This window comes from Aythya marila, assembly GCF_965140915.1.
Source record: "Aythya marila genome assembly, chromosome: 14".
Classification (NCBI taxonomy): Eukaryota; Metazoa; Chordata; class Aves; order Anseriformes; family Anatidae; genus Aythya; species Aythya marila.
This window is the reverse complement of record NC_139055.1, coordinates 14,994,491-15,014,406: the sequence shown is the minus strand read 5'-3', so window position 1 is coordinate 15,014,406 and position 19,916 is coordinate 14,994,491. Positions and strand designations below refer to the sequence as shown.

Genomic DNA, 19,916 nt, shown 5'->3' with positions numbered 1-19,916 from the left:
ATGAGACCTGTGTCACCCAGAAAGGAAGAGATGAAAGAACTCTGATACCAAGACTCAGATGAGACTGGAGGAAAAATCTCTCCTGCTGATACCAGAGTACTGCAGTGTTGTATTTGTACTCAGACCTGAGATAAGGAGGCATTAAGGGATTAAAAAAAATAATAATACAAAACCACCACCAACAAAAAAAAATCAGAAACAAGAAGAATCTATATAATCTTTTCTTTAATTGCATTTTAATTTCATTGTACATACTTCAAACAGAAGTATCATTTGATGAAAGACAGCTAGTTCCCTTATTTTGTTGCACTGTACATGTTAGGCGAGTAAGAGCTGGGTCAGCATACAAAACAAGATGTTGTTCTGGCTTTTCAAATAATTAGTTGAAAGAAACAGGAATTTAAAACATAGCTGGGAATTTACAGCCACAGAACAGCTTTACAAAAGACTGGTTAAATACAAAACAGTCACAAGGGCAGGGAAGCAGAAGCTGGGTGGGAAGAGGGACAACAAATTTCCAGTTTGAGGCTGAAGTAGGAAAAACACTAAAAAACTGTACACAAGTAAGTGTGTCAAGATGCTCAGTATTTACATTCTGAGCATTACCAATGCTACAGATAAGCAACATACTAAAAAAAATAACTTAAAAAAGCTATACAATTGTACTTATAAATACTTTATCTTTAAAACTAGTTAAGTAGTGTAGGCTAAAAAATGTTCACAGTTACTCTGAAGAGAGCTGTATATATATATTGCACAGTAGAAAAGTTCATTCAGTATACCATGTGTAAACAATTATTTTTATCTTCTCCTTTGGCAATTTCAGGACTTAAAGAAATATTTGCTGTGAGCAAAAGCACTTGGGTAACAAGGCACATTGAAAGCTTTTAAAGCTGCAAGATAAATCCTTCTGACACTTGCCACTTAGCACTGTCATTCTCTTTCAAAAAAAAAAGTGTACCTATCAATTCAGAACAACACATTTCTACAAGTATAACTCAGAGGTCTGGTGACAAAAAAAAGAGATCAGGTGTTCTTTGCCGTTATTCTACAGTAACAGATTTGGCCAAGTTTCTTGGAAAATCCACCTAGAATGAAAAGACAGACTTTCAGTATATGACAGAACCAAAGTGGCATTCTGAACTTGACAGTTCATTCAGTATGCTGGTGTTTTGGTTTGATTTGCTTTAAAGTTTTCCTAAGGAGATTTGCTTTATTCCAGAAATATTAACACACACAAAAGAGATCTTAGATCTGCAGACCACAACTCCCTGTTGAATTCATTCTTGCTTCCAAAACCCTCCTAACAAACATACACTGTTTTATGGCACAGGGCATCTTTGCACAGGGGTCATCATTATCAAACTGACACACCTAGCCAGAGTCAACAAATTATGCTGTACGAAGCAGTGAACTATTTTAAATTAAGGTGCAATACCATGTTATTAATTTAGAATTCTGAAAAAGTATTATCTGCATTCTTAACTAATCAAGCTAAGCACACAATCTTTACATGTTTTAGAAGGATAACGTTAAAAAAAAAAAAAAAAAAAAAAAAGAGGCTGAAGAATTTGCACTCTTCAGCCACAGTTCTATTACTACCACACCTCTCCTACTAGAGTCACAGTTGAAGCCTGTAACTATCATAGCTCTTTGTTAGGAATGCCATATAAACATGTATCTCGCTTTAGATTGGTAGGAGGAAATTCGTAACTGCTCTGACTGGAGGGCTAAACGTAGAAAGCACTTACATCGTATCCTCTGAGAACAGCCAGGTGGAATGAAAGCAACTGGAGAGGAATAACACTCAAGACTCCTTGAAGGCAGTCAACTGTATGAGGCAGCTCAATGGTCTTGTAGGCAAATTTTGAGCTTTCTGTGTCTTCTTTAGAACACAGAATGATTGGACGACCCTGAAAATAGTTTTACAGTGTTAAGTGAAGAGCTGACTTAGACCTCCTTTGCAATATTAGTTCACAACATGCCTGCAGTATGTTTGAAAATGCTAAAGTTGCTAATAAAGATAATGCCAGTCTCGCATAATGGCTTTCATCACCCACTGTTGTGTGAGAATTGAATGTTTTCACCTCTTAACATTATACCCTTAGCTTCAAAACTGAAATACATCCGCATGCAATCAGTTGTCACTACTAGTGTTAACCTTTAATGACAAACTGCAGTGAGTGTATAACACTTCATTTACAACTTTTAATTAGAAAAAAGAAAATCAATACATCTTGCTTCTGAAGCAGTCAGCAGAAATACAGTGTGCACAGTTTCTTACTCTACGACATTATATGAGTTAAACAACTTACCTGTCGGGCAGTGACCTGTTGCAGAGCATTCTGGCATTTGGTGAAGCAAGGATCCTTCATTATCACCATAATAACCGGCATTTGTTTGTCTATTAGGGCTAGTGGTCCATGTTTCAGCTCACCAGCCAGGATACCTTCAGAGTGCATATATGTAATTTCTTTTATTTTCTTAAATAAAAAAAAACAAATGCCAAGAAGTTACAAGATGACGAATAAAAACTGCAAGAAGAAAAATATCAAAGCTGTACATCTGCCAATTAAATACAGACATACACTATCAAGTTACCATTTTCAAAAAATCAGCCAAAGGCTAGAACAGACAAGCGTATATGCTGGGATTTCTAGCAGCATGCTGGTGGAAATTGAATTTCCTGATGCCCATGCATTTTCAGTTAAAGAAATGGAGTAACGAACAAGAACTTTTAAGAACACAATTTTGCCTAATGCCATCTAGCTTAAACATTTCAAACGTCTGACAGACAAATATACATCCATTCTACCATGACATTTGAAATATAATTTAGCAGTTTCCTGCATGAGCATCTTACCTGAACATCATCAGCACATTGTGTCTTATGAGAATATTTTCAAACAGGTCAGCATTTTAAATGGTATTAAATTTTCTGTATATAATTACACTCAATAAGCATTGACATTATTATGTGAAAGAACCAAGAAATTGATATTGAACCCAGGTTCACCTTATGTATGCGTTCAGTCCAAAAGGACTAAACGTTCAACATTATAGATAGCAGTTTTACTGCAGTAGAATTAAGTTTTAAAGAAGCCTGACAAGTATACTATTCTGCAGAAGCCACAAAAGCTCATTTTAAGTAGAATGCAGTGATTTTGAGAGGTTCCTACCAGAGCTCCTTCCAGACAAGTGGCATAATTATATCCACGACCCATCACCAGCAGTGATCTTTGTTTGTACAGTTCAAGAGCCAAATCATGAATCTTCTCATCCAAGGACAAGACTTCCTTAATCATCTCTATTGGATCACACAAAAAGGACATAAGAAAACTCCATCAATTGGAAAAAAGATTACTGCCTGGTTTGCTTGCAATTTGATACTCTAATGATCTATTGTAACAAATATGCTTAACATAATTCAACCGTTAACTACATATCTGTGCAACTTTGACTGCAGTTTAAATAAACTTTGTCTGGCCTTATTTACAGCAACAAATTTAACATTTAGTGCCTGTGCACACCATTCTAAAGGAAGTTCTGAACATACATTTTAAAGTCAGCTTGAATTAGTTTTGTCTTTATCTATGCCATTTTAAAAGTGAAAGGCTTTACTAATTTTAAATTATCAACTTAAGAGATCAAGGAATATTTCTTAGACAAAACTACCCTATTGAAATCCTGATCTTCCTGCAAGGTTTCTTGAAAGAGTATTTGTAAAACTGGCAATAGGTGTAGAACCCAGTAGTCCATTTTTCATATATCATCTACCTTTCAGGAAGAAGTGAAGAGTGAGACTTAAACAAGAAAAACATTTCTAAAAGAATTTGAGTAATATTTTACTACCCATTAAATAAAATCCCCTATCCCTCCTCATACCCAAAATATCAATATACCTGGCAACGATTTTAGTCCACTAATGATTTCCTGTCTCCTTTTCTGCAAGGAAATTCTGTCTTCAGACATCATTAGGCCAAACATTACAAGAGACACAAATTGGCTGGTATAAGCCTGCAGACAAAATAAAACATTTAGCAGCTAAGTCTGCAGAGTGTTAGCACAATCTCAATTTGAAGTGCTACAATTAAAATTTATATTGGATTACACAGTGGTGAAGTATGGAAGTCAAACACTGAACAACAATTACCTTTGTGCTTGCCACACCTATTTCAGGTCCTGCATTGATATGTACACCACAGTCAGTCTCCCTGGATATCGAGCTTCCAACTGTGTTTGTGATGCCAACTGTTAGAGCACGACGTTCTTTACAATACCGCAAGGCCATAAGCGTATCTGCAGTTTCACCTGGAAAGCATTTACAAACATTTACATCTTAAGATTGACAGAGAGTAACAACGATTCCAGAGAAGCATAAAATACTACAGAAGTTATTCTGTGTTCTAAATAATTGCATCCACACACACAATGCAAAATACAGCTGAAAACAAAATGTTTCAGCACTCACTCATTGTCTATGTGTTTGAATCAAGACTGAAAGAAACTTCATTCAAGAAATATTTTTTTTCCATTTCTCTTTAGCACTCAGTGGAAGATAAACAGCATAAGCAGCTCACCTGACTGACTTATAAAAAAGCACACGTCATCTCTGAACACAGGTGTGTTTCTATCCAGGAAGTCACTAGCAAGTTCCACCATCACTGGTAGTTCAGTTAATTCTTCCAATACTTGTCGAGTCTGTATTCAAGCAGCACACAAAATTTGTTAATACTGCCACCCATAAAAGTCTTAACATCTTATTTAGATTGAGAAATAATCTAAATCAAGTCTTAGTTTAAAAAGATAGATAATTAGAGCCCACCAGTGATTTAAACACTGAGACTAAAAAAGTTAATTTCTAGCATGGTAGGTAACAGCATAGGAGCTTTAATAAAGAACGTGGCACAAAGGAAAACTAAACAAATGAGTACAACCCCTCAATGAAAGGCAAAGTTTGTACCACAAACAGAAAAACAGATGAAGAGATGTCTAAAAGCCCCAAAACTAAAATTCTATATGCATTTCTGCTAAAGCTGAACATACAGCTACTGCAGCATGGTAACTGGTCCCACAGCCAATAATGATCAGTCTTCGGCATCTTCTGATTTCTTTCAAATGGTCCTTCAGGCCCCCCAGAAGAACTGTAATAAAACAAAAACAAAAATCCGTGATGTTATTTCATTTTCTAATTAGTACGTTTAAAGTTCGTAGGCTTAGTGCAAACTGAATGCCTGTTCTGACTTACCTGTGCTGCTCTCAAAATTCACCCTGCCTCTCATAGTGTTGACAACTGATTCTGGTTGTTCAAAGATTTCCTTCTGCATGAATGCACTGAAGTTACCTATACAGAACAACATTGCACGGTCATGCTTATGCACATGGTTTGCTGTTCAAGGTCTATTACAAAGAGAACTTTACTCTTTTACAGTTGTTTCAACCCACCCTTCATGATTTGCTGCAATTCCATCTGCAAGGTTTGGATGGCCCTGGAAGGATCATCACTAGCTGAACGCTCGAGACGGTGAATTGAAAGCTTCCCATCAGTTACTGCTGCAATGTCATCATCTTCTAAGAAAATTACTCTGTTGGTATGTTCAATGATAGCACTATAGAAAACACAGAAGCAAGACAATCCTGACATTTTAGTTAGAGCTGATAGCAGCATTCCTCACTGAAATTAAATTATGTCCTATCATACTTCCAGACTCACTTCTCTCTTCCTTTTGGACATAACTACAAATAGAGCCATCTTAAAGGAAATGGCTCCATCTGCTGCTCCTCCTGCACTCTCACAGGAACCTGGAGCAGGAGGCTCGGGAGCCACAGCATCTCACATCAGCCAATTGGTGCTGATCTGATCTTATTTGTCATGATCTCTAGCAGATCCCTGAGGTCACAAACATACTCCTGCTACAAGTGTGTATCCAATGCCCACACTCCTGCTATGTTTGGAACCACACCACTATTTCCTCCTCTGATATACTAGATAGATGGATTAAAATGCCAAAATCCAGATTAACCTATAGTCTGCCCAAATATTTGGCTGATAGCAGCTGTTTGTACCCACCTTCCCTTTCTGCATTGTATATTTTTCATAGAAAGCAAAGAGGTTAGTAATTAACAGACATTGTACCAGATACTGTAAACAATACAAATGCTGATGTCAAGATTCCACATTTTTAAACTGTGGACTTTATGAAGTAACCTGAATAAGAAGCTATCCCATCAGAATGCAACTGTGCAGCAGTATGACAGCGTAAGATTTCCAGAACCACCTCACTTCTAAGCAAAAACAATGCTTTGAGAGAAGGTCAAGTACTTTAGTACCTTGCATCTGAAGCAAAGAAAAATTCTACTGCCTTATCCCCAACAGCATGAAGGCAGGTAGAGCTGTCCAGTCTTTTCATTCGTGAATTGCACATGTTCTTCACATTCTCAATGTTGCCTGTTAAATTAAAGAAGTGAGACATTTTAAATGGAAAACCAGACCTGTTCAAGTTAGACATTACAGACTATACAGGTTAAAGGTATCACTGTTGCAAAGTTACACAAATGCTTAAAGGATCTTTGGGGAGAGAAGGGACAGGGCACTTTTACATGAACTACACATTCAGTAGTGTAAAAGTAGAATACCCTCAGCTAAGAAGCTATTTGGGGCAGCAGCTGGTAGTTTTATAGTACAGAGATTAAATTAATCTTGTTTCTAATCAAAAAGTAACAATAACATTAGCTTTTAAAAATAATGTAATTGGTTTTATCAACTTACATGTTCTATATAGAACAGGAATCTGTTCAGTGGAGAGCTTGTACTTGCTTCTCACCCCAATGAGCAAAGGACTCCCTCTCCTACAAAGAGAAAACACTGAAGTTTAGACAGAGAAGTCAAAGAGCATCTGTGAAGTTGAAAGACAACATCCCATTCAGCTTCCTAAATGGAATGATCCTTCTCAACTCTGATCCTAAAAACATCATATGACAAGAATTATATAAACTTGACTTGTTTCTATAAGACTCTCCAAATTTTATTATATGGATAAGTGCCATATGCTTATGTGAATCTTTCCCAATGATCTACCACCAGGTAGAGGAAAACATCTATGAACTAGTTGTTTTCCTTCCAGTAATAAGGAAACAGCTTAGCATAGGCACCATTTTGAATACCATTAAAAAAAAAAAAAAAAAACCCTCACTCTGACTCTAAATTGAGGCAATTAGCCCTATCACTCTTTACTATTAAAATGCTGTTCCACCCTTTAGTATTTTAAACTCAGAACTGTCAACCTCACAGATCTCTAAAACAGTGAAATAAAGGCAATTTTTTAATTATATGGGTCATGTGCCACATAAACAGCTTATTAAAAATAAATAAATCTCATTGGAATAAAAGAGTAATACATTCCCTCGACACCTCAGATTACAAGTTTAGCTCTTCTTAATCCCCTCACTCCTAAACACCCAAACCTGAACCACACATAGAATAGTTCAGTTCAGATGTTCTCCAGTTAGAATGATGGTACAGCTGGCTTTTTTGCAACGTTAATAGAGTCCCATTTTAGACCACAGAAGCAATAGGCTTTTAGGCTACAGTATAAAACAAGCTTTATTCCCACTATTACTTCACTTGCTACTTTAGTGTCTTTACAGTTCCTGTGAGTTTTTTCCAAATATAAATAGAACTAGAACTCACAAAGCTCATAAATGCTATAAAAACTATAGAATGTTATTTGTATAACCTATCAGTATGATGGGATTTCAGCCAACCTGAACATACCCTCAGTATTTATTCATAATGAAAGGTGGGTGATTGGACTTGATGGTCTTAAAGGTATTTTCCAGCCTAAATGATTCTGCAATTCTATGAAAAACTGTACCAAACCCTTTCCCTCCCCTTTTTGATAAAGTAGAAATGCTACCAGACTCTCAATACAACTTTAGAAACAGAAGATATACTGAGCATCTCCATTGACACACTACAATATAAAAGGACAGACTACAGGAATGAGTTTGTCAGTGGTAAATTCTTCCAAGAATGTCATTTGGATGACTAAAAGCGTATTTGTGTGAATAGAGAATACATCATCTGGTTACTTTTCACTGTTGTGTTTACATCCTCAAAGTCTGTATCTAATTTAGTAAACAAAAGCAAGTTAAAGATGACAGAATCAAAGACCTCTGCAAATTCTGTGTACAGTCAGTACAGCTCAAATTAAGTTATGTTTAACAGCCAGTTGAAGAGAGGCTCAGCAGAACTTTACTGTGCTTCAGAAGGATTCTACTGACATAGCTATCTACCTTCTGAGATTTAGTTAATCACAAACTTCTATATTTTTTTAAATAAGATACTGATGTTAAAAGATGTTCACTGACGTTTAAAGAGACGTGAGCTTTTCTTTTATATATACCCAAAATGGCATATAATATATTTAAAATGGACTTTTACTAACCTGGTAGCAACAGCTTCACCTGGGTAATGGATACTCTTGAAAACCAATGCAAAAGCACCTTCCTAGACACCATGGAGACAAAAGAGAAAAAAATAAGTCCTAAACAACTTATCTCAATTAGTTGTGCCTCATATAACTGGGGCCCCCTCTTCCTGAGAAGGCTCCAAAGGAAAGCTCTGCACTACTATCAGGAATCTCTTCCTGAAAGGCAGACTGCACCTTTAAAAGGAATTGTTCGTGAAGCAGAACAAGCTAACATACAGACACAGTGCAACAGCTGAAAGATCAGGAAGCAAGCGCTTAGGCAAGACACTTAGCCTCTTTTTATAAATAATAACAATACGTTCCTAAGTAGGGGTGAAGAAAATCTCAGATGTATAATCAAATGAAAATTGTATAGATGCATAATAATGAAAATTGTGTTACAAATTTACTTTTAGTAGGAATATGCACATAGGTTTGCCTCCTTGTGCATTTTAAGCTAAGATTTTGAAATTACTGCTTCTAGTTTAAGCAGCAAAATCTTATTAGTGCGTTTATCCAAACAAAACAATGCACACAATTCAAAAACCCCAAATCCACAGTGCACAAACAAGAGCAGGAACATACAATAAACAACTTGTATTCACACAAAACTCACAAGTATTCCAGAAGCAGAAACAAAAGCAGAAACAAAAATCTTGCAAACAGAAAAGAGATGGTAATATTCACTCCCCTTACAGAGACTCTGGTCTGAGACTACTCTGCACTTGTTCTGTGGCCAGATGAAGCCACCCTTCCCCTCAACTAGGCTGGTGCACCACTATTCCCTCCTGACCCACAAAGGCCTTCCTTTACTTCATGTGTATTCCAGCTCTGCTCTAGGGAGAATACTACAGAGCTGCCTTAGAGAGGAGAAAGGGGAGGTGAAAAGAGTGTAAGAAACTGCAGGAAGGGGAGGAAAAACATCTGCCTGGATACTGGGGAAGGAAACAAAGCAAGCTTTCTCCAAGTTTGCAATGCATCTGTCAAAGATCTAAGTGTTCACATACTAAGTAACAGTAGATTCCCACTTCACAGTTTGGGAACCAGCTAAGCCACGAATCAGTACGGCTTGTTAGATCTATTTCCAAACATGGGAGTCAAAGCATATTATGAGACAAACTTGAATCACAGCACTGTTTTAACATGATCAGAATAGCCTTTGAGAGCACACTGCCCTTTATGAAAGATACCAAGCCCCAGAGGCTCCTACAATATATTTATCTTTTAAACTAAGCTGCTTCATTCAAAACATCTGTTAACTTCGTTCTTAAAAAAACAAACAAACAAAACAAAACACACACACACACCAAAACTACCCACCAACTTCTAATGCAATTTAAAATTTTGCATTGAAAAGCTTTTGAATTTTCCAAAATTTTAGTCTCATTTCTTGGTCTATTGAGCACCATTTAGAAGCCAAAAACTGTTATCTGCAGCACTTTCTAAGGAACCCTGCAGAGAATCCAAAGGCAAAAATGAAGAATCCTAAGGAACCACACAGTTAGCTTATACTTTAGTACTCGGGAAAAAAAAAAAAAAAAAAAAAAAAAAGGGAACTTCCCACTTACCAACTGTTGAATAACTCTTTCTACCAACGCTGAAAAACTGGTGTCTTCACTCTCTCTGTTGTCATACATGTATTTGATCAATTTGGGGATCGTTTCTGTATCTGTTTCAGATTCAAATTCGTAGCCTTTGCTCTCCTAAGAATATTAAATAGGAAAGTAAGAGGCGTTTTCATCCTCAGGCAAGAAACACTTCGTCTTTCTCCCACCAGAAACTGCACAGTAAAACAGACTGCTTGGAGTGCTACATTGGACAGGTGCACATATATATGGATATTTAATATACATATCACTAAAAAGTATAAAGACTTCTCCTGTCATAGGACAAGTGTTTCAGAAACACTTTAGTAAGACTTGCTTAGCATCTTCAAGCAATGAGGGACAGGAGGAAGCCCACTCCACATGCACTTTAAACCAGTTTGAACACAGTGCTACTCTACTCAAAGTACTCTGCATTTAGGATTACAAGAACATATTACTCTTTGCCAACTCTTGAGTATCTTGCTTAAGCAGATTCCTTTACACTATTTTACAGCTGACATAAGAAATTTGAATTCAGGTTCTAACAGTCCTGAAAGACCTAACATCACACAGTGGAGTATTTAGTTTCTAGTTTAAAAAGTAAGTTGCCACAGACTCACCAAAAACTTTCTCAGGTCCTTGTAATTTGTGATGATCCCATTATGGATAACAACAAATTCTAAAAGATAAAAATAGACATACGTAAGTAACATATTAAAATTAAGATATCTAACCAGAACACAGAATTAGAGAAAAATGGCTTATAAGTACACTAGGAACCCGCTGATACAGCTTTCAGACCTACAGTTTATCATAACATTCACAACAGAAAGCAGAAGATTAGGAGTTTTGAAGGCATACAAAGGTAGAATACACCCAGTAGAACAGCACCAAGACAGCACTCAAGAGAGATACGAAATGAAATCTCCTCTTCCCAGCCCAGACAATATTGATGCATTTAGTTTCTTGGAATCTCAATTTTTTAAAACAAAAATGTAGTCCTTTGACTAATTTGCATCCATTTTCAGAGAACAGACCTCATGAGTCTTTTACAGTGCTACGCTAGCCTCAGAAGAGGCTGTTTTATTGTGTCTCTAACCTAAGCAGAATGGTAACAGCTTAGCCCTAGTATACAATATAGATAACCTCTCTTCTTACTTGCATTTGGGTATATGTTGTACTATGGGAATTCAACTGTTTCAAATTCATACCATTCCAAAGCGCTGTGGAAAATACATACCATTTCCTTTATCTGATCTCTGAGGGTGACTGTTTATTGCACTTGGTACTCCATGGGTCGCCCAGCGAGTATGAGCAATTCCAAAATGTGTTTCAAAATCTGCTTTTGAATCTAAGCCATCTTGTTCTATGGACAAGAAATTAAAAAAAATAATAATATATATATATATATTTAAAGTTGAGTGAATCTCCCTCTCACACTCACACACATGCACAAAATTATTAGAACTCTAAGAGAATTCTTGCAGCAAAAATCTAAAAGTTATCTTCTGGCTTCCTTTAAAACCATTTGCTTACTTGACATTACACTTCAGACAGTTCAAGTGACTGTGATTAAAACTTTGTTTGCCAAGACTCAAGCATTCTCAGCCAATACCAACAACTAGGCCAACAGACCACATTACTACAAATTATAATATAAACTTATTAAAACACAACTTCAGTTCTTCACAGATGGAAGCATTGCATAAAGCAGATTGTGATGACAGCCAGCTGCTTAAGTGCTCATAAATTCTGTCAGAGTCCATGTTCTGACATTTCAGCTACCAAACACAGAAATCATCTGAGTAAATCACCAATGGAGCCCAGGTCTTGAATACAAACAACCAAATGAGGGGGGAAGTAGACCAATAATTTCACAGCACCATATCTGAAGACCAAGCTTGCTTTTTAAGTGCAGAACTGGGGAGCATAAATTGTTTAACTGCAGTTATTTCTGCAATAAAACCATAACTGTAAATTTCATGGTCTTTCTGCTGAGATGCAGATATCGGCTGACTGGGTAGCCAAAGTAAAGGGGTGTTTTTTAAGACACTTACTGTACAACTCTTCTTCTAGGGCCTTTACTTTTCCTCTTTTCTTGACCAGTTTTATGAACCTTTCTTTGTCTTCATTATTATTTCCATCAATTGCCACTCCTGCAATACAGGACCCAATCACAAGTGTTAATTGAAGCATGAAATACGTCATCTAAAAATGGCTGAGAAAATACAGACAAGCATATACAACTGTTATTTGAAAGTTATCCTTCAAAGAGATGTACTTGAAATCTGTCACTAGACCTGTGTATGTTCAAATGACATTATTCAATTTCAAATTGCTATTCAAATCAAACGAGATAAGTGATTATCCACTGCATAAACGAAAAAAATACAAGACAGTTATCTCAAATTTTGCTTGAGGACACACTGATGTATTTTGTCTGGTGAAATCAGCAAGCTCAAAATATAAGTTCAAGCATCCTCATCTTTTCACTAGGACTTACATACACACACAAAAATTGAGGCACAAACTACATGACACTGCAATGAAAGACTTCTTCCTCACACCCTGTTTACTTTGCTTGTATGCACTAAACTTCAATCACCACCTTATTACAGAGCTGCACACCCAATTTCAAGTCCTGAAGAAAGCTGAAAGAAGATCCAAGAATCAAGGTAATTAGTACTGATCATTCAAAATGCGGGATTAAGAATAAAACTTCAAGATGAAGAAGCTGAAAGTCACAAAAGTAACATAAGTAACTATTGGTTGCTAAATTAATTTGTTAATTTAGATACCTGCAGAGTCGTATCCTCTGTATTCCAGTCTCTGTAATCCTTTTATCAGGGTTTCAAATATTTCCTTTCGAGTCCGAGGTACTCTGTAGTTCAGATAAGCAAAAATTCCTGTTTAAGGAGAAAAAGGGAAGGGGGAAAAAAGAAGCGACATTTTTTTTGTTAGTATGTATCCCTTCAAACTCAATTTAAAACTCTTTACTTATTAGCATCACAGAGAGGTCTGAGAAGGATGCCACCTCCTATTTAGTACAAATCTTGCTAATGGGTTTTTAAGTTGAAAGAGCTCAAATACAATAAATGAATCAGGACCATCATGTTGATCAAGCAAACACAAGCTTTCCTGGCTGGTTTCACTCGTCTCATATTACCCACCAAGAGTTAAACAGTTGAGAGAGCTTTAAAAAAAATCTACTTTTAATGAAAACCACAGCTGAAAATGGAAACATTATGATCTATTTCATATCCCAATCTAAAACTAGACATTTAAAGAAGGAATATATTCACCAGTTCTAACACAAGGAGACTTTTGTAATCAAAGTCACGGCCCCAAATACCCATGGGTAGGTACTAGGCACAACATCTATTTTTGAAAGGCTCCAGCCTAATCTGGCATATAACAGCCACTTCAGCAGGAACAGAATACAGAAGCCAATATAAAGAAAGGGCAGAAGTCAAAAGGATAGGACAACAAAGGAAAGAAACAGAAGACACAGAACAGGCTCACCCAAAAACCAAGCATTCACCCTTTGCGCTGCCTCAACACAATGCTGCCTGCCAAACCCAAGGCAGAGACATAAGATCCCTTTGCTTGCCCCACATTTCTCAGGTCAGCTTTTACAGAGGCATCACAGGAAAGGCACGAACTTGCTCCTCGCCTACTTGGCAAACAGAAAGCCTGAAAGAGTCTGCAAGTCTGATCTCTCTTCAATAAGCTAGTCATCAACCAAGAAGTGGCTTTTTGAGTTTTTGGCCTGTTTCCCCTCCCTTCACACACTTTTTTTTTTTTTTTTTTTGAAGGCAAGAGTACACAAGCATTTTTCTGAAATGGAGTTTGGGGGATGATGTTGTATCTTTAGAAAAGGTGTAATAAAAAATGGTCACCTTCAAGGAAAAACACAATCATTTCTTTCTTCTGCCTACTACGCTTCCTTGGGACTTGTGCATCTATAAGGACGAATTATGCCCTGTTATTAACCCCTGTAAATCTGTATCCCAGTAAACAAGACGAGTCTAACTGCACTGTTTCAAGGATTTCTCCAAGTAGCAAGCGAGGACTGGAAACTAAGTTTGCAAAAGGCAGACTTGAAGAGCTCAACAGATAAGCAGTTCAGACAAGCATTTTAAATGGAAAAAGCCTTTGTTTGAAATTCAACACCCTTTTCCCCCTCAATTAGAGCTTTGGAACTGTAAATGGTTGTAGTGAAGAAGCTGTTACAACGATACACCAGTAAATCGTGCTTATAAATATTGCTGTGAATTTGGTACTCCCCAGTTTTAAGCCATTAATGCTGCTGATCTGACAGTGAGCCTAAGAGACTATTCCACTGGTCTCTGGATTTATCTTGGAAGGATTAAAGGCTGGTAAATGCTTTTCTGCTAAGGAAGTGAGATTTACGAGGAGCTTCGCCTAATTATTTCTGGAGTGTCCAACATTAATGGAGATATTAAGACAATAGTTGCATTTAAAGAGGTACTTGGGAATTCGAACAGCTAAATACTGTTCTTCATCGACACTTTGAAAAATAATGCCTCCAGTTATATAAAGCCACCTTAGACTGAGAGCTTGTTGATCATTTTTCCAGACAGACATTTACCGTTCTCTGGCACTAACCACGAACCTCAAGAGCAGCATTCTTCAATACAAATTTCTCAACATCATTCCAAAACATTGCTACACACCTCATTTCAGACCCAGCTATACTTTCTAGGCCAGATTTCACAATGTATTTAAGATGCATCAGGCTCATGTGTTCCATGTGGCATCTCTGACTACACCGAGCTCCAGGAAAAACCTTCCTTCGGGACTGTCCTCACAATACTACCAGTGTGCTGGAATTGTTAAAAGGATCCTTGTTTCTAGGGAACTGTAGCTGTGCTTCCACACACGTGAATTAGGAGACTCAGAAGTCACCAGCGGCTGTTACAATGAAAGCAATAGCTGGAGCCTGACTTCTTAAGAAATGCACTACAAACTCTTCCAGTTAAAGGAAATAAATCTTGCTCTCAGCACCTTTTCTCCAGTACCGCTCTGTTTCATGATTTTCCTGCTTGCGTATTTTTTTCCCCTACTCAGTCATCATTTTGCCTAGATTTAAAGCACATTGCTCAACTCACAGAGAAACAACATTTGATAAAAGTGTCCTGTAGCTTCCTTCCTTCTGGAAGCAAATCAGTGCAACTGAATCTTAGCTGAATCATATTCATGATAACAGAGGTTTGTGATGTAAGTAAGTTCCCTTATAGCTGCCTCCCCAGGCTATCAGATGCCATTTCCAGAGCTTGCTTCTCCCCTCCCCAGTAAAGGCTCAAGTACTCATTTGGCTCACCTTTAGAATCAGACACTTAAAGCAGGGTTGTTAAAACACTGGTACAGACAGCTTTAATGCAGCACAGACACTGCCAGCAAGGCTCTCCCCTGACATGCATATCAAGACTTCAAAGTTTCCCCTTCCCCTTTCAGTATTGCAAGCTGAGTGTCACAAAGAGGGAGGAAAAAAGTTCACTGAGTATATTTGTGAGAAAATTCTACAAGAATACATGCAATTGCAAGATTTCACCAAAATCAAGAAGGGGGCAGCCTATACTTGAAGTTTGAGTAAAATTAATTTATTTTTTAAATAAAAGGGTGCTTCTGTCGGAGTAAGCACATTGTTGATGCCAGAAACTTACTTCTGAGAAACTCCCGGACACAACCTCATATGCTGATAAAACGTTTCTTTTAAAATAGATAATCCAGTTTTAAGAATAAAAATAAGAATACTTCACCCATTTGTTTAAACTCTGCATAGTTTTGCTGTACTGTCTTTGTATACGCCAGTGTGATAACATCTCAGCTTTGTTGCCTAAAGAGCATGTGTATATCAGTACCTAATGACCTATGTATTTTCAAAACAGTGAAAAGCAGTTTTAGATCTTCATGTGCTACCTGAAGTCAGAGAAAACACGGGACACGTTTCTTTGAAACCTGGAAAGACATTTTTAGAAGTTTAAAACTGCTAATTGCAACGTCAGAAACTCCTGTACTTCCTACATCATGGCAGGGGTCACTGGAACTAGATGATCTTTAAACGACCCTTATAATGCAAACTATTTTATGATTGTATATTCAGCATAGTAAGGGAGATATGGGATCACTTTCTTGTTAAGAAACACCACATTAAATTGGCTCAGATTTCGGGAAACAGACCAGCGATTCCCCAAGACTTTATTTCCTCCCCTCAGTAACATTTTAGTCCTAACTTTCTCATAACATTTACCCATTTTGCTGTTGCTGAAGGTGGCGGATCTCCAGCCACTGACAGGCACAAACCAACACTCCTCTCACTGTGCTTTATGAATTACTGCCTTCTGCCATTTCACACTGAGTCAGTAACTCCACCCCAAGCTGCCTGTTTCACCAAACTCATTCACCAGCGTTGACACCCTGGTTTCCCAATCAATATAGGGCTCACATGTGCCAAACTCTTGATATCGTCATTACATATCTCACTGTTTAGCACTTGCAACCGGTACCTTTGGTTTGCCTAGGCACTGGGCCAAGCCTCTCACCTGAGGGGGTTTTGTGTAGAAGGCACTGGGTTTTTTTTGGTGGTAGCGACAGGAGTCACGTAGGCGCTCAAACAGAACCATCTCCTGTTTCCATTCAAGTGAAAGAGGCTTGCTAGACAGCCTGAACTTTTTGAGGTTACAATCAAAGAGGATGTGGAGGCAGGGAAGAGATAACTAGCTCGGGACATGCATTTTTGGGAGCAGTAACTCAACTCTTTTTTCAGTCGGGATCTCACAAAGAAGGTTTTGTCTGTGACTGCTAAAAAGTACAAGGGGAGATTTTTCTCCTTTCAGCCAAAATATCCTCCCCGAGAGGAAGTTTCCGTGAAGGAACAGGTAAAGTTTTACTACAAATTCACGGAATATATTGCATTAGCAGCCGTTGAATCCCTACTTTTTCACCTCGCCCAAAGCATCTCTCCAACAACCGCACACGTGATGCGGCCGTTATCTCCGCTATCTCATCTTTACGAGATAAGGGAAGGCGAATAAACTCATCCGCGAGGAGCTAAGCTCCTTCACAGCCTTTGTTTGAAAACCACAAACTCTCCCTGCCACCGCCGTCAGTCACGGCGGAGCCGCAGCCCCGGGGCTGGCGAGGGCAGAGGCACCGCGCCCAGGGCTCCGCACCAGCCCCGGCGGCGATGAACCGAGGGGAGGCACCGGGGGCGAAGGCAACAACGTGGCCGGGACCCCCCGGGAATAGGCAAGGAGCCTTTGCTGAGCCAGAGATCACAGGACACAGGCTGGGCAGCGAGCTGGCTGCCTGCCCTCGGAGGAGCGAGGAAGCGCCACCTTTACCTGCCGTTACTGCTCAGCCCCTTCCCCACACACACACACAAGATGGACGCAGAGGGGCCAGCTCCCGAACAAAGCCTCCGCTGCCTCACACCCCGCGGCTCCGGCACGGCACAAAGCAGCTCTTATCCCGACAGAAATCGCGACCTGCCCCCGGGGACAACGCGCTTTGCCCGAGCGACCCCCACCCCCATCACCACAGCGGCTGGGGAGAAGCCGCCGGCTCCGTCCCGCACGAAGGACGGGGGCTGCCCGGGGCCGGCCCCGTCACTCACCGCACATGGTGGCTCCTCTCGACCCGTCCCGCTACCAGCAAAGGCGGCCTCGCTGGGGGACTGCCGCCGCCCCGCTTCTTATAGCACTGCCGGGCCGGGCCGGCCCCTGCCTCCCCTGCTCAATGGGCGGGGAGCGGGCGCTGGGGCCGCTCCGCCCGGGGCCCCCCAGCGGGTGGGTGCACGGCGAGGGCAGAGCCCGGCCGCGGCCCTTCGCGTCCTGCCCCCAGCACGGCCCCGCCCGGTTCCCTCCTGCCGGGGGCCCGGGGGGCTCGGCCGGGCCGCTGAGGGCTGGAGGAGCCCCGGGGTGGGCGCACGGAGGAGACCGGGCAGCAGCGCGGCGGTCCCTCCTGTCAGCGCAAGGGGCTGGGGAGCTCCTCTCGCGGCTTGGCAGTGGGGGCTGTCCCCCATAATCGAGTGTTTTCGGTTAAAAACACACACCCACTGACCAGCACATGCACCTGGGTTAGTGCCCAGCCGGGCAAGGGCCAAAGGCCAGGGCTATCAGCCTCCATCAGCCACTGAGGATTCCCAGCAGCAGTTGACCAAACCCCCAGCCACTCTGCACAGTCCTTTTGCAGTCACTTTCCTCCCTTTACTTTGTGAGAAAAACCCTACAGACTGGCTACAACAGCCTCCATCCGCTTCTGTCCTGGGCTGTGCGCTCCTTTGGGATGGATGTGGGGAGGGTGTGAAAGGCCCACAGGGCCAGGCCGGCCAGCACCGCTCACAGGCACCTCAGTGCAGACGTGACCCACACAGCAGGCTCGAGCTTCGCCTTCTTCTGGAGAAACTTGTGACCTCTTATCTCAGGAAGCCTCTTCCGAGCAAAGGAATGGGAGCGATGACTGACAGAGCGAGTGCCTCAAAGCGTGTTGCTGGGGAAACCGCAGCACTTTTGCTCGCAAAAGTAGCTCAAGCAGCTGTCGAAACAAACATGACTTTTTAAACTACATAGCTTTGTGATGTTTCTGTCTGATCATAATAACAAAAGGAAAAGGGAAAGTAACACAGAAATACTTCACAGAGATAACCCTAGCTACGCCTTACATAGTTACTGAAATTCAAGTGCAAGGCATCCTATTTAAAATAGAAAGTAAGAGCTCATCTTATCTTGTAACTTCTGTAGTACATTTTTACTTAAATGAGTGATTCCTTCAAACTGTTACTTTTGTTGTTGATGCTAAGGTTGAACGAAGAATAAAAGATTGAACCTCAACATTTCAACTCACAAAAAAGCAGGTACTTTTCTTAAAGTAGCGCAGGAGCTTACAAAGGAAATCACTCATTTTTAAGGCGAGATTTAAAATATCTTGAAGTCATAAAAATAAAGAGAACCAGTGTATTGTTGGAAATCAATTTAAATTAGTTTCTAAGAAAGAATACATGCATTTTTACTGCCTGTACGGAACAGCTATGCACACCATACTCAGTACAAACCAGTTTTGTTTTCTTCTCCTCACTCCCCCAGAATAAAACCAAACGGGCCCGTGATTTGTCACTCTGGTAGTCCCAGATCTGTCACCAACTTGCTGTGTGACATCAGGCAAGTCATTTTGACACTCCATTCCAGTTTATCTTGTCTGTTTCGATTAACTTCCTCCTCCTCTGAAGCAGACTCTGATCTTGCATTTTCTCCCAAACCCAGCCCAAATTGAGTGGGAAGTTCATAATCTCATTTATTCGTGTTAAATTATCTTGTTATTTGTATTAAATTATATACAATAAATATAACATCTTTTTTAATCTCTATGCAACATGAATTTCCGTAACTTGTTAGCTTTTGATGATTATTTTTTTAAACAATCATACCAAACTAATGATCTTATCTAAGATAACCAGCACAAAGGCATGGAAACACCCAAATACAGATGTGCAATAGTTGAAGATTTCACTACTTTCAGCTGGGCCCCCTCCCAGTCTTCTCAAGGTTACCTACCTCCTTCGTAACACCAGCCCATTATTGTCAGCCCATCTGCTCCTCGGCCTCTAGTGTATTATTTTAAACTACCCTTCGTCTCAGTTTGTTAGTGTTCACAGCCTGGTGTGTCAGCAAGCTGGGAAGGGGCAGACCCCTCTCCTGCTGGTACTGGAGATAACTAGCCAGCAGCACAGACAGTGGGAAAGAAGCACTTTTTTTTTTTTTTTTTTTTTTTAATATCACCACAATTAGTAATTGCCAAAGATTACAAACCAGAGCCCAAAATTTCACTCATGCAAAAC

The 19,916-nt window shown here is 39.8% G+C and overlaps 1 protein-coding gene across 1 annotated transcript; it reads right to left on the bottom strand.

The window, feature by feature from the left end:
- Positions 1 to 44: 44 nt before the first annotated feature.
- On the bottom strand, positions 45 to 17,753 carry GFPT2 (glutamine-fructose-6-phosphate transaminase 2). Its single transcript, XM_082771643.1, has 19 exons — positions 17,697 to 17,753; positions 12,856 to 12,963; positions 12,115 to 12,213; positions 11,298 to 11,423; positions 10,678 to 10,736; positions 10,040 to 10,174; positions 8,448 to 8,509; positions 6,770 to 6,849; positions 6,331 to 6,448; positions 5,446 to 5,609; positions 5,249 to 5,344; positions 5,047 to 5,144; positions 4,581 to 4,701; positions 4,154 to 4,311; positions 3,903 to 4,017; positions 3,180 to 3,307; positions 2,316 to 2,483; positions 1,752 to 1,913; positions 45 to 1,088 (listed from the first exon to the last, which is right to left on the bottom strand). The coding sequence occupies exons 1-19, from the start codon at positions 17,701 to 17,703 to the stop codon at positions 1,044 to 1,046; spliced, it is 2,049 nt and encodes a 682-aa protein (XP_082627769.1). The 5' UTR covers positions 17,704 to 17,753; the 3' UTR covers positions 45 to 1,043.
- Between the last annotated feature and the right edge of the window lie 2,163 nt (positions 17,754 to 19,916).

Excerpts from the sequence above, each read along its gene's own strand:
- GFPT2 (XM_082771643.1), bottom strand. Across the intron at positions 1,914-2,315 it reads AACAGGTCACTGCCCGACAG|GGTCGTCCAATCATTCTGTG; the intron begins GTAAGTTGTTTA and ends AACTATTTTCAG. Across the intron at positions 1,089-1,751 it reads CTGTTCTCAGAGGATACGAT|GTGGATTTTCCAAGAAACTT; the intron begins GTAAGTGCTTTC and ends TTTTCATTCTAG.